This window comes from Bos mutus, chromosome 8 (genome assembly GCF_027580195.1).
Source record: "Bos mutus isolate GX-2022 chromosome 8, NWIPB_WYAK_1.1, whole genome shotgun sequence".
Taxonomy (NCBI): domain Eukaryota; kingdom Metazoa; phylum Chordata; class Mammalia; order Artiodactyla; family Bovidae; genus Bos; species Bos mutus.
The window spans coordinates 36,335,950-36,351,070 of NC_091624.1; the positions used below are offsets into that span (position 1 = coordinate 36,335,950).

The 15,121-nt window shown below is 41.3% G+C and overlaps 1 protein-coding gene and 1 long non-coding RNA gene across 4 annotated transcripts in view; one reads left to right on the forward strand and one right to left on the reverse strand.

Annotated features, from left to right (window-relative positions):
* FRMD3 (FERM domain containing 3) overlaps positions 1 to 3,294 on the forward strand; it is a 341,588-nt gene extending 338,294 nt beyond the window's left edge. The window contains exon 15 of the mRNA XM_005903054.2: positions 3,072 to 3,294. Within this exon, the coding sequence (XP_005903116.1) occupies positions 3,072 to 3,085 (14 nt within the window). The 3' untranslated portion in view covers positions 3,086 to 3,294. The remainder of the gene's footprint in view (positions 1 to 3,071) is intronic.
* LOC138988877 (uncharacterized) overlaps positions 1 to 15,121 on the reverse strand; it is a 99,190-nt gene that overhangs the window by 50,947 nt on the left and 33,122 nt on the right. The window contains exons 2-3 of one of the 3 annotated variants that reach the window (XR_011465094.1): positions 9,372 to 9,525; positions 2,514 to 2,601 (exon numbers count right to left, since the gene is read on the reverse strand). This is a non-coding gene — a long non-coding RNA (uncharacterized lncRNA). Of the gene's footprint in view, positions 1 to 1,485; positions 2,602 to 9,371; positions 9,526 to 15,121 lie in introns of those variants that run through there. The other 2 variants (XR_011465093.1, XR_011465091.1) reach the window with 2 other exon arrangements.

Genomic DNA, 15,121 nt, shown 5'->3' on the forward strand with positions numbered 1-15,121 from the left:
GCTCTGACGCCTTCCATGCAGAGTGCATACCAATACTGTGAAAGAAGAGGGTTCAGTACAGAGCTTAGGGCACAGAGCATAGTGACTTTTCCATAAAATGTAAATGAAGACATGGGATGAAGACATGGGATGGGCTACCTATAATCTCTCCTAACTTCAGCTCTACCATTAGTGTAATTTCCAAAAGGGCCACTCCAGTCCTACTCATTCATGGAGCCCTGAGTGCTTTACTAGACATTTGATTTTGTAAATACGTTTTTAAAAGCCAGCTCATGAAGACTTCAGCAAACTATACTATACTTTGCTATTCAGTTTACAGGGTGGTCTTTCTCATGTGCATTAAGTGACTGATTTTTCTTTTAAATAAAGATTATTTGATACCAATATAGAAATATATTTTCTATAGGTTATTTGGGAAGTTTGCAAATGATCACCTTTGAAATTGAAGTGGTTTCCCCCTTGTTTATGACTTAAAGTCATATCTCTGACATAAGGATGTGCCAGTAGTCTGCAGAAAATTAGTTCCCTCTTCTAATCATGCTTAATCTCATTTTCTTTGAAGTTCTAACCATAACAAATCATCCAGCCCTTCTCCTTTTACATTAATATTAAATAACATTTTAAAATTATAGAATTCATATATTATACATCATAAAACATTGAAAAATGCTGACAGGATGAGCATCACACATAGTCTAGCCAAGTGGATTTATACTAAGGAGTAATGACTATATAATTTTAACATTTCCAGCTAATATCTCTTAGGCAAAAACTTCACTGTTGAATAAAAATATTTTTAAGTGAAGGATCTGACAGGATAAGGTCTGCTGAATTTAAACAACAGCTACCAAAAGTAAAACTCGGATCCTGAAATGCCATTTTGTCAGGACAGATCAGTCTTTTAGAAATACTCGCTTTTCTTAGAAAACAGTCACCAGTTGCCTGAATCAAAGAGGAGAAGACTGCTTCCAAAGGTAGAAGATATATAATATAGTAAGATACAGAATTGAAAGCAAGTGTGTGAGTATATGTATATTCCATATTATTGGTATATACGTGTTTATATATGAATATGTGTATATATGTGTGTTTGTATACACACAACTGATACGCCCTTCATACACAGATGTTTTTATTTATCCCCAATTGAGGAATTTGTGACATGTATTATTCATTTTCCCTCTCTGATAACATAGTGGATAAAACCCTCAAAGGTTTCAATTTTCCATGAAAATTACTGTGTGTACATTTGTGGTTTTATATACACACACATATGGCAAATACATATACACACACAATCTTTAGTGCTAATGCAAGTTGGATATGAAAAAAATGTAGGTGAAGTATTGTGTATTTCTGTCTGTGCTTGGAACATATTGTAAAATGTTATGTATCTGGAACATATTTTGTGGTTTGTCTAATATAAAGACAACTCTGGGAAGAAGTCAAAATGATTGATTTCACTGAAAAACTAGAGATCTGGGGGCCACGTTACCTATGGTTGGAGCCTTATCTTTGTACAGTGAAATTTGCATTTCTGTGTCAACATCCAGATTGTTTTATATGTTAATATGGTGGCAGGAATCCCTAATAAAAATACTCTGGGGAAAAAATGTTTCTGCAATCATTCAGTTTTATTCAAAGTAAAGTTGTATAAATAGCCCGTTGGAAACTACAGAAAGGTGCCATCTGGTGCCATGAAATGAGGTCACCCTTGAATGGTGATACTATGAAAAGAATGGCTAATGGATGGGATTAACACTTAGCAGAAGTCACCCATGCTAAAAGGCAAAATATTGAATGCACTGGAAATGCATCCAAATATAGAAGACAGTATAGTTAGTGGCATCAAGATAGAAAAGCACAGGAAAAAAAAACAGAAAAGGGGTTTTCTCTGTGACAGGTAGGCGGGAGGACTTCAGAGTGCTAGCAGTATGTCCTTACTTCCTGAGCCAAAGAGAGCTACGTCAGACTCGACTCTGCAAGACGTGCCATTAAACGTCTATCAGTTCACAGGCCCTGGAAGAGTTTTCCTATTCTACTCCTGTCTTCCCTGCATGTGTGGCCTAAAAGGCCCTCCTGCTTTGGTTTGGCACAAAGCTAATGATTTCACACCTGACAGTTAAATCAGAAGGTGTCAGTTACTCTGGAGTCAAAGGGACTCTCTTTACAACAGGCACACCATAGGTGTCCAGCTGAATTATACCCTAGCTGTGTGGCCTAGTGGGTTTTTTCTTTTCAGTTTTATCAAGATATAATTGACATATACCAGTATATTACTTTAGGTAGGTAATGATTTGATATGTGTATATACTGCAAACTGATTACCACCATAAGTTTAGTCACGGTCCGTCACCTCACAGAGTTAATTTGTTTTCCCTTGTGATAGGAACGTTTAAGATTGCTGACTCTCTTAGGAACTTGCAGGTATACAATACAGAATCATAACTAGAATCACCAAGCTGTACATTACACTCCCAGGACTTGTTTATCTTATAACTAGAAATTTGTACCTTCTGACCCCCTTCATCCATTTCACCCATCCAGGGGTCGGGGGTGGGTGAAGTCTGCCCAGTTCTTTCCTCAGCAGTCCTCAGGGGTCTGAGCACCAGAGCACAGGAAAGAAAAGGAATTTGGTGGTCAGTGTTCAGGTGTGAGATGTCGGGAGTCAGTCCCGAATCCACCAGCTCTAGCCAGCACCTGTGTTTGCATCGTGGCTGCCGACTGGGAGGCTCATACAAAATAGCCCCTGGCCACTTGTTCACTGAGCAGTCCAGGCTCCTAAGCCACCCTTACCTCCTGGGAGAAACCTTTTTCCTTATTCGTACATTCCTTGCTCAGCCAATCAAGGCAAAGATCTCCTAACTACAGTAGAGCATGGAAGGAAAGTACTGGGGAGAAGCTTCCACCGGGGTGACCTCAGTTGGGATGGTTGTGGTTGATGAACTTGAGACTCTTGGGACCACCTTTCTCTACTGGGTGGAGATAATGTGCTAAAGGACCCTGCTTACTTGTCCTCCTGCTTCTTCTCTCTCTCTCTGTTTCTCTTGGACCTGCTTTGGGGCTTCCAGTCTACCTGCAGTAAACAAACCCAGCGGGACCTGCCCGTGGTGAGCCCACCCAGGACTCAGCTCTCCACGTTCCAGCCTCGGTCTGCGGCGGGGTGGGTAAGTTTGGTTAGCCCCACCCAGTGGGCTCAGCTGTCATCACTTCAGAGAAGATGAAAAAACCTCGCTTGGGCCTCAAATCCCAGCTGTGTTCTTCAATTTGTCAATAAAGCTGATTTTAATCCTCTTCTGGCCATTGTGTATATTGTCTACGGAGAAGTGGGGTGGGCGCTGGGGAGTGGTTCAGGGTGTCTGTCACCTCCAGTGTTGCAAGCAAGGTAGGAGCAGAGGAGGCTGCTCCTGGCTGAACCTCAAACATCAGAGGATGTCTGCCACCGATATGGGCCCTGACAGCCCTTAGAGTTGGGTGAGGAAACTTGGGACATAAGATAGTATGTCCCCGACAGGCTACATTCCAAGAGCCCACTTGTAAGTCCAATTTGTTCATAAGTTCACAAAGTTAGCCTAGGTACCCAACTAACACAATCAGCTATATAGTACTGTACTTTAGAGGTTTATAATACTTTTCACACAAATAATACATTAAAAAAATAAATAAGCAGACTTTTTTTTAAATTCTATTTTTTAAATTTACAATATTATATTAATTTTGCCAATATCAAAATGAATCCGCCACAGGTATACCTATGTTCTCCACCCTGAACCCTCCTCCCTCCCCATACCCTCCCTCTGGGTCATCCCAGTGCACCAGCCCCAAGCATCCAGTATCGTGCATCGAACCTGGACTGGCGACTCATTTCATACATGATATTATACATGTTTCAATGTCATTCTCCCAAATCTCCCCACCCTCTCCCTCTCCCACAGAGTCCATAAGACTGATCTATACATCAGTGTCTCTTTTGCTGTCTCGTACACAGGGTTATTGTTACCATCTTTCTAAATTCCATATATATGCGTTAGTATACTGTATTGGTGTTTTTCTTTCTGGCTTACTTCACTCTGTATAATAGGTTCCAGTTTCATCCATCTCATTAAAACTGATTCAAATGTATTCTTTTTAACAGCTGAGTAATACCCCATTGTGTATATGTACCACAGCTTTCTTATCCATTCATCTGCTGATGGGCATCTAGGTTGCTTCCATGTCCTGGCTATTATAAATAGTGCTGCGAGGAACATTGGGGTACACGTGTCTCTTTCCCTTCTGGTTTCCTCAGTGTGTATGCCCAGCAGTGGGATTGCTGGATCATAAGGCAGTTCTATTTCCAGTTTTTTAAGGAATCTCCACACTGTTCTCCATAGTGGCTGTACTAGTTTGCATTCCCACCAACAGTGTAAGAGAGTTCCCTTCTCTCCACACCCTCTCCAGCATTTATTGCTTGTAGACTTTTGGATCGCAGCCATTCTGACTGGTGTGAAATGGTACCTCATAGTGGTTTTGATTTGCATTTCTCTGATAATGAGTGATGTTGAGCATCTTTTCATGTGTTTGTTAGCCATCTGTATGTCTTCTTTGGAGAAATGTCTATTTAGTTCTTTGGCCCATTTTTTGATTGGGTCATTTATTTTTCTGGAGTTGAGCTGGAGGAGTTGCTTGTATATTTTTGAGATTAGTTGTTTGTCAGTTGCTTCATTTGCTATTATTTTCTCCCATTCTGAAGGCTGTCTTTTCACCTTGCTAATAGTTTCCTTTGTTGTGCAGAAGCTTTTAAGTTTAATTAGGTCCCATTTGTTTATTTTTGCTTTTATTTCCAATATTCTGGGAGGTGGGTCACAGAGGATCCTGCTGTGATGTATGTCGGAGAGTGTTTTGCCTATGTTCTCCTCTAGGAGTTTTATAGTTTCTGGTCTTACGTTGAGATCTTTAATCTAACAGTCCAGTACCTTGAAGAGTACAGTAGTACAGCACAACAGCTGGCACACAGGGGCTGGCATTAAGTGAACAGGCAAGAAGGGCTACTGACAGGAGGAGGCAGAGGAGGTGAGCGATGGCAGAGCCTAAGGACCTTTAGCAATAGGAGGGCAAGCTGCAATTTCACTCACGCCTGACGTTGATGGAACAGATTCTGGTTCCTTGCTGGATTCAATTCTGCCTGTCCTCTTGAAAAAACAATCCAGTGATATCTGGCTAGGAGCTCTGTTTCATTTATCATAGATGACACAGTAGTGCTGGACTGCATTCTGAATGGCTGCTGCAGCCTTCACGTACCATTCTAAGTCCAGGTCCTGTACCTTAAAAACTAACAACGCCTCCTCAAATAAAATCCCCTCGTCATTTCCTGCATCATGAACCTCTTCAGTTCTTCAGTTATTTCTTCCTCTTGTGTCTCTTCGTCCTTTCTCTGGGCCTCCAATTCCTGGCATTTCTTGCCAGTACCAGCTACATCACTACTGCTTTTATGCTTGCTTCCAAACATTCCTGGACTTTATATAAAGATACTGTACTCTGTAAAGCACACAAAAGTACAACCACTTTAGAGGAGGCATGCATATGACAATGTACGCTAGACACATAAGCTAACTTACATGATTGGATATGCAAATGTGCGTTCGAATTTTTGAAAGTTCACAACTTGAAGGGGACTTACTATATGTGGGGGACTTCCTGTATTAGTAAAGAACAGGAGGTTTCTTGGAACCACACATTCCTCTTCTTTATCTGTAGCTGATGCTGACCTCAAAAATCTCTGGAATGAGAACCAAATCCATTTTTCCTGATTGCAAAGGAAAACTCTTAGTATTTTAAATAGGATAGAGCATATGCTTTGTATGGATACCAAGTATTAAAACCTGTCTTGCAAATTACAGCAGCACTTCCAGCTAACATGGCTCATCTTTTTTTTTAAATTTTATTTTATTTTTAAACTTTACATAATTGTATTAGTTTTGCCAAATATCAAAATGAATCCATCACAGGTATACATGTGCTCCCCATCCTGAACCCTCCTCCTCCTCCTCCCCCATACCATCCCTCTGGGTCGTCCCAGTGCACTAGCCCCAAGCATCCAGTATCGTGCATTGAACCTGGACTGGCATCTCGTTTCATACATGATATTTTACATGTTTCAATGCCATTGTCCCAAATCTTCCCACCCTCTCCCTCTCCCACAGAGTCCATAAGACTGTTTTCACACATCAGTCACTTTTGCTGTCTCGTACACAGGGTTATTGTTATCATCTTTCTAAATTCCATATATATCGTTAGTATACTGTATTGGTGTTTTTCCTTCTGGCTTGCTTCACTCTGTATAATAGGCTCCAGTTTCATCCACCTCATTAGAACTGATTCAAATGTATTCTTTTTAATGGCTGAGTAATACTCCATTGTGTATATGTACCACAGCTTTCTTATCCATTCATCTGCTGATGGACATCTAGGTTGCTTCCATGTCCTGGCTATTATAAACAGTGCTGCGATGAACATTGGGGTACACGTGTCTCTTTCCTTTCTGGTTTCCTCAGTGTGTATGCCCAGCAGTGGGATTGCTGGATCATAAGGCAGTTCTATTTCCAGTTTTTTAAGGAATCTCCACACTGTTCTCCATAGTGGCTGTACTAGTTTGCATTCCCACCAACAGTGTAAGAGGGTTCCCTTTCCTCCACACCCTCTCCAACATTTATTATTTGTAGACTTTTGGATCACAGCCATTCTGACTGGTGTGAAATGGTACCTCATAGTGGTCTTGATTTGCATTTCTCTGATAATGAGTGATGTTGAACATCTTTTCATGTGTTTGTTAGCCATCTGTATGTCTTCTTTGGAGAAATGTCTATTTAGTTCTTTGGCCCATTTTTTGATTGGGTCATTTATTTTTCTGGAGTTGAGCTGGAGGAGTTGCTTGTATATTTTTGAGATTAGTTGTTTGTCAGTTGCTTCATTTGCTATTATTTTCTCCCATTCTGAAGGCTGTCTTTTCACCTTGCTGATAGTTTCCTTTGATGTGCAGAAGCTTTTAAGGTTAATTAGGTCCCATTTGTTTTATTTTGCTTTTATTTCCAATATTCTGGGAGGTGGGTCATAGAGGATCCTGCTGTGATGTATGTCAGAGAGTGTTTTGCCTATGTTCTCCTCTAGGAGTTTTATAGTTTCTGGTCTTACATTGAGATCTTTAATCCATTTTGAGTTTATTTTTGTGTATGGTGTTAGAAAGTGTTCTAGTTTCATTCTTTTTACAAGTGGTTGACCAGTTTTCCCAGCACCACTTGTTAAAGAGATTCTTTAATCCATTGTATATTCTTGCCTCCTTTGTCAAAGATAAGGTGTCCATATGTGCGTGGATTTATCTCTGGGCTTTCTATTTTGTTCCATTGATCTATATTTCTGTCTTTGTGCCAGTACCATACTGTCTTGATAACTGTGGCTTTATAGTAGAGCCTGAAGTCAGGTAGGTTGATTCCTCCAGTTCCATTCTTCTTTCTCAAGATCGCTTTGGCTATTCGAGGTTTTTTGTATTTCCATACAAATTGTGAAATTATTTGTTCTAGCTCTGTTAACATGGCTCATCTTGATCTCCTCATCCACAAGAACTATGATTTTGATCATCCCAAGGGTTTTGAGCTTTCCAAGGAGACTACACTTTAAGGGAGAGAACATACTAACCAACCAACATTGGTTTCCACTTTGCTAGGCAGTTAGTCTTCGCAGTAAGTTAAAAACACAGCATCCTGGTTTAGGGGTCAGTCTCCCGTCACTTCCATGGTGTGAATCAGCTCCCTTCCATGCTCAGTCAGCCTCAGTGTCCTGAAAACCCTGGGCTTCTGGCTCTGAAGAGTTGCATGCCAGACCCTGAACAGTGGTGGCCATAGAGAGGTACTGCTCCCTGGTTCTAAGGGTTTCTATTTATTGTCCAAACCAGGACTCTTTTTGAGAGTGAAAGGGGGTGTTTTTAAAGAATATGTCACAGCAATGGGTATTAACTAGGACCTTTTCTGATGCTCTGTCTTAGAGTTTTACCTCGTAAGCTAGAATGCCCTCTTTCAACAATTCCTCCAGCTTGTTTCCTCTTAAATATGGATAAGGTAAAACAGGGAAGGATTATTGCCCTGTAGTCATAGATCTCCTACTTGTATCAAGAATCAGATTAAAAATCATGGGTTTTGGTGTGGGACTATACATGAGACAGAAGATTATTTTAAAAGAGGTTTCTGGCATTGAATATTTAGTGCTACACATTCAATTTGTTTACCATTTGTAATGATGAATTTCTTATTTAGTGTGAAACAAGTAGAGAGTTAAAACAATCTCAAGGTTGCTTTTACCTGTGTAGTCATGAATTTGACACTTCTGATCAGCACATACAAGTGATGATGATCAGCTTAACTGTGAGCAACTGAGTCACACTAAGTACACTCAAGACAGTTATGCCAAAACCAACTTGCTCATTTATAACAAGAGGTGTCAGTCATCCTGACACTTGTTTGATGCTAGATACTCCGTGCATGACCTTCCTAAAACATTAGCTGTAATGTGAACCAAACACTATTAAGTCCAAGGAGTCACAGCTAGAAAGCTGCCTCTTGGGGAAGTCTTCCCAACAGACATGCCTGTCTCAGGAGGGTTGGGGATTATACACATCTTACTCAAAATCTCCCATTTTTGCAAATCTCTTATGGTGCAGGCTGGCAAGGGATCTCCAAAACCATTTCTTATTTATGCTGTGCACAGAATTAGACTACATTTCCCAGCCCAAGTGTACATGGGTATGGCTGTATTCCCAAGCTCTGGCCATTGGAATTTGAATGGGAAGTGATCTGTATCACTTCTAAGCCCTGGACTAAATGTGAGCCTTTATGAGCCACTGGATGTCAATACTTGCCAGCAACCTAGATCCTTGAATGACCATGGAGCAGATCACCCTATGTTCATGCATGTGTGCATGCTAAGTCGCTTCAGTCATGTCTGACTTTGTGTGACCCTATAGACTGTAGCCCGCCAGGCTCCTCTGTCCATGGAATTCTCCAGGCAAGAATGCTGGAGTGGGTTGCCCTGCAACCAGGGGATCTTCCTGACACGGGGATTGAACCCTAGTCTCATGTCTCCTGCATTGGCAGGCAGGTTCTTTACCACTAGTGCCACTTGGGAAGCCCAGAGCACCCTATGCTGCTGCTGCTGCTAAGTCGTTTCAGTCACGTCCAACTCTGTGCGACCCCATAGATGGCAGCCCACCAGGCTCCCCTATCCCTGGGATTCTCCAGGCAAGAACACTGGAATGGGTTGCCATTTCCTTCTCCAGGGAGCGCCCTATACCTCACCCTAAACCAGACCCATCTTAGACTGTTACTTGGGCAACAAAGTCTTACCTGGCGATTTCCAAGTCCATTGTTGTTACCACTCCTTCTCCCATCACTTAAGTTGTCCAGCTCGCCTGAAGAAGGGAAGGATAGCTGACAGCAGGTATAGGAACTGCCCAGGACAGGAATGACCCAGAAGATTCCATTGGATAATTCCCTGTGCCTAAGAGTACAAAAAGAAGGATTAGGGCCTACTTTTGATGCTAATGTATCTTGTCACTCTTGCTTTCAGGGGCTCAATTGGAATCTCACATAATTAGAACCCAAGGTAGCCCACCCTGAGGAGCAAGATGACACCTGACTGAGAACTACTGGATTCAGGAGTGGTTTCACAGGCACACGTGTGATCTGTGAACTTGAACAGGGCCCTGCTCTCAAAGGTTTGGTTTAATGCTCTGCTTGCACATCATGAAATTCTTAATATCATCCTAGAACTTGTGTTATGTCAGTGTACTCCAATAAGATAACAAAATGTGCAGGAGATCAGTCAGGCAACAGTGGGCACCATGGATACTGAGCATTTGGTCTGAGTGCCAGGAACATGGGCACACGCATGCACACACACACACACACACACGGCAGACTGAAACCCCAGGTGTCCCTGAGGGTCTCCTGAGGGGACTCTGTGCACCAGAACCTAAGCCCAGATCATGGCAATGCAGGCAGCTGCAGTGGAAGCTGGCCCTGGGAGACAGGAGGCTTTGCATAGGGACAGCACTACAACCTGTGGTGCGAGGCCAGCTTGCCACTTGGTCCCTGGAGCCCATCTCTGAAGCATCAGCACAGATATTTTTTTAAAGCACTTTACAGTTAATTAACCCTCACAATAATCCTATTAAGCAGGAACTATTATTACTCTTTTAAATTAAAATTTTAAAACTGGGGGAGGAGCTAAGATGGCAGAGGAATAGGACGGGGAGACTGGTTTCTCCCCCACAAATTCATCAAAAGAACATTTAAACGCCGAGTAAATTCCACAAAACAACTTCTGAAAGCCGGCAGAGGACATCAGGCACCCAGAAAAGAAGCCCATTGTCTTCAAAAGGAGGTAGGAAAAAATATAAGACAAAAAAAGAGACAAAAGAGGGAGGCACGGAGCTCCGTCCCAGGAAGGGAGTCTTAAAAAGAGAGAAGTTTCCGAACACCAGGAAACACTCTCACTGCTGAGTCTGTGCGGAGCCTTGGAAGCACAGAGGGCAACATAACAGGGAGGAAAAATAAACAATTAAAACCCACAGATTACGAGCCCAACAGTAACTCCCCCAGCGGAGAAGCTGCGCAGATGCCTGTACCCGCCACTAGCAAGCGGGGCTGGGCAGGGAGACGCGGGCTGCATCGCTTAGAGTAAGGAGCTGGCCTGAAGCTCTGAGCGCTATCTGAGTGAACTAACTTGGGCTAGCAAACCAGACTGTGGGATAACTACCACGCGAAAAGCTAGCCCTAACCTAAGACAATGCCAGGCCCGCGCACAGAACAAAGGACTGAACAGAGATAGCCGGCTGCAGACCATCCCCCTCCGGTGACAGGCAGCCAGAGCTGGAAGGGGGCAATCGCAGCCCCCAAAAGACATTATCTACAAAACTGTAAGCAGGCTTCTTTGCTAACTAAGACTTCTTGGGGTTCTGGATGGTCAACATCCGCCTAAGAAGGTGTGCCGGTTGTACACCCAGAAAACCGAGCGGCAGGGAGGCGATAAATCGCAGCGACCACGCTCACCAAACACCTCATCACCTGAGCTGCTCCGACCTGGGAAGGGCACAAAATGCAGGCCCACCAAACCCTGACTCCAGGGAACTCCTGACTCCAAGGAACATTAATTGACAGGAGCTCATCAAACGCCTCCATACCTACACTGAAACCAAGCACCACACAAGGGCCAACAAGTTCCAGAGCAAGACATACCTAGCAAATTCTCCAGCAACACAGGAACACAGCCCTGAGCTCCAAGATACAGGCTGCCCAAAGTCACCCCAAAACCATAGACATCTCATACCTCATTACTGGACACTTCATTGCACTCCAGAGAGAAGAAATACAGAACCACCCACCAGAACACCGACACAAGCTTCCCTAACCAAGAAACCTTGACAAGCCACCTGTACAAACCCACACACAGCGAGGAAATCACCACAATAAAGAGAACTCTACAAACTGCCAGAATACAGAAAGGACACCCCAAACTCAGCAATTTAAACAAGATGAAGAGACAGAGGAATACCCAGCAGGTAAAGGAACAGGATAAATGCCCACCAAACCAAACAAAAGAGGAAGAGATAGGGAATCTACCTGATAAAGAATTCCGAATAATGATAGTGAAATTGATCCAAAATCTTGAAATCAAAATGGAATCACAGATAAATAGCCTGGAGACAAGGATTGAGAAGATGCAAGAAAGGTTTAACAAGGACCTAGAAGAAATAAAAGAGTCAATATATAATGAATAATGCAATAAATGACATCAAAAACACTCTGGAGGCAACAAATAGTAGAATAATAGAGGCAGAAGACAGGATTAGTGAATTAGAAGATAGAATGGTAGAAATAAATGAATCAGAGAGGATAAAAGAAAAACGAATTAAAAGAAATGAGGACAATCTCAGAGACCTCCAGGACAATATTAAACGCTACAACATTCGAATCATAGGGGTTCCAGAAGAAGACAAAAAGACAGACCATGAGAAAATACTTGAGGAGATAATAGTGGAAAACTTCCCTAAAATGGGGAAGGAAATAATCACCCAAGTCCAAGAAACCCAGAGAGTCCCCAACAGGATAAACCCAAGGCGAAACACCCCAAGACACATATTAATCAAATTAACAAAGATCAAACACAAAGAACAAATATTAAAAGCAGCAAGGGAAAAACAACAAATAACACACAAGGGAAGTCCCATAAGGATAACAGCTGATCTTTCAATAGAAACTCTTCAAGCCAGGAGGGAATGGCAAGACATACTTAAAGTGATGAAAGAAAATAACCTACAGCCCAGATTATTTTACCCAGCAAGGATCTCATTCAAATATGAAGGAGAAATCAAAAGCTTTTCAGACAAGCAAAAGCTGAGAGAATTCAGCACCACCAAACCAGCTCTGCAACAAATACTAAAGGATATTCTCTAGACAGGAAACACAAAAAGGGTGTATAAACTCGAACCCAAAACAATAAAGTAAATGGCAACGGGATCATACTTATCAGTAATTACCTTAAATGTAAATGGGTTGAATGCCCCAACCAAAAGACAAAGACTGGCTGAATGGATACAAAAACAAGACCCCTACATATATTGTCTATAAGAGACCCACCTCAAAACAGGGGACACATACACACTCAAAGTGAAGGGCTGGAAAAAGATTTTCCATGCAAATAGGGACCAAAAGAAAGCAGGAGTAGCAATACTCATATCAGATAAAATAGACTTTAAAACAAAGGCTGTGAAAAGAGACAAAGATGGTCACTACATAATGATCAAAGGATCAATCCAAGAAGAAGATATAACAATTATAAATATATATGCACCCAACACGGGAGCACCACAATATGTAAGACAAATGCTAACAAGTATGAAAGGGGAAATTAACAATAACACAATAATACTGGGAGACTTTAATACCCCACTCACACCTATGGATAGATCAACTAAACAGAAAATTAACAAGGAAACACAAACTTTAACAGATATAATAGACCAGTTGGACCTAATTGATATCTATAGGACATTTCATCCCAAAACAATGAATTTCACCTTTTTCTCAAGCGCACATGGAACCTTCTCCAGGATAGATCACATCCTGGGCCATAAATCTAGCCTTGGTAAATTCAAAAAAATTGAAATCATTCCAAGCATCTTTTCTGACCACAGTGCAGTAATATTAGATCTCAACTACAGGAGAAAAACTATTAAAAATTCCAACATATGGAGGCTGAACAACACCCTGCGGAAAAACCAACAAGCCACAGAAGAAATCAAAAAAGAAATTAAAATTTGCATAGAAACAAATGAAAATGAAAACACAACAACCCAAAACCTGTGGGACACTGTAAAAGCAGTCCTAAGGGGAAAGTTCATAGCAATACAGGCATACCTCAAGAAACAAGAAAAAAGTCAAATAAATAACCTAACTCTACACCTAAAGCAACTAGAAAAGGAAGAAATTAAGAACCCCAGGGTTAGTAGAAGGAAAGAAATCTTAAAAATTAGGGCAGAAATAAATGCAAAACATAACAGACCATAGCAAAAATCAACAAAGCCAAAAGCTGGTTCTTTGAAAGGATAAACAAAGTTGACAAACCATTAGCCAGACTCATCAAGATACAAAGCGAGAAAAATCAAATCAATAAAATTAGAAATGAAAATGGAGAGATCACAACAGACAACACAAAAATACAAAGGATCATAAGAGACTATTATCAGCAATTATATGCCAATAAAATGGACAACGTGGAAGAAATGGACAAATTCCTAGAAAAGTACAACTTTCCAAAACTGGACCAGGAAGAAATAGAAAATCTTAACAGACCCATCATAAGCACGGAAATTGAAATCAGAAGTCTTCCAGCAAACAAAAGCCCAGGTCCAGACGGTTTAACAGTTGAATTCTACCAAAAATTTAGAGAAGAGCTAACACCTATCCTATTCAAACTCTACCTTCCTCTGCAATTTTCTGGAAAACTTCCAAACTCATTCTACGAGGCCACCATCACCCTAATACCAAAACCTGACAAAGATGCCACAAAAAAAGAAAACTACAGGCCAATATCACTGATGAACATAGATGCAAAAATCCTTAACAAAATTCTAGCAATCAGAATCCAACAACACATTAAAAAGATCATACACCATGACCAAGTGGGCTTTATCCCAGGGATGCAAGGATTCTTCAATATCCACAAATCAATGTAATACACCACATTAACAAATTGAAAAATAAAAACCATATGATTATCTCAATAGATGCAGAGAAAGCCTCTGACAAAATTCAACATCCATTTATGATAAAAACTCTCCAGAAAGCAGGAATAGAAGGAACATACCTCAACATAATAAAAGCTATATATGACAAACCCACGGCAAACATTATCCTCAATGGTGAAAAATTGAAAGCACTTCCCCTAAAGTCAGGAACAAGACAAGGGTGCCCACTTTCACCATTACTATTCAACATAGTTTTGGAAGTTTTGACCAGAGCAATCAGAGCAGAAAAAGAAATAAAAGGAATCCAAATTGGAAAAGAAGAAGTAAAACTCTCACTGTTTGCAGATGACATGATCCTCTACATAGAAAACCCTAAAGTCTCCACCAGAAAATTACTAGAACTAATCAATGAATATAGTAAAGTTGCAGGATATAAAATCAACACACAGAAATCCCTTGCATTCCTATACACTAATAATGAGAAAATAGAAAAAGAAATTAAGGAAACAATTCCATTCACCATTGCAACGAAAAGAATAAAATACTTAGGAATAAATCTACCTAAAGAAACTAAAGACCTATATATCAGATCAGTCGCTCAGTCGTGTCCGACTCTTTGCAACCCCATGAATCGCAGCACGCCAGGCCTCCCTATCTATCACCAACTCCTGGAGATCACTCAGACTCACGTCCATCGAGTCAGTGATGCCATCCAGCCATCTCATCCTCTGGCGTCCCCTTCTCCTCCTGCCCCCAATCCCTCCCAGCATCAGAGTCTTTTCCAGTGAGTCAACTCTTCGCATGAGGTGGCCAAAGTACTAGAGTTTCAGCTTCAGCATCATTCCT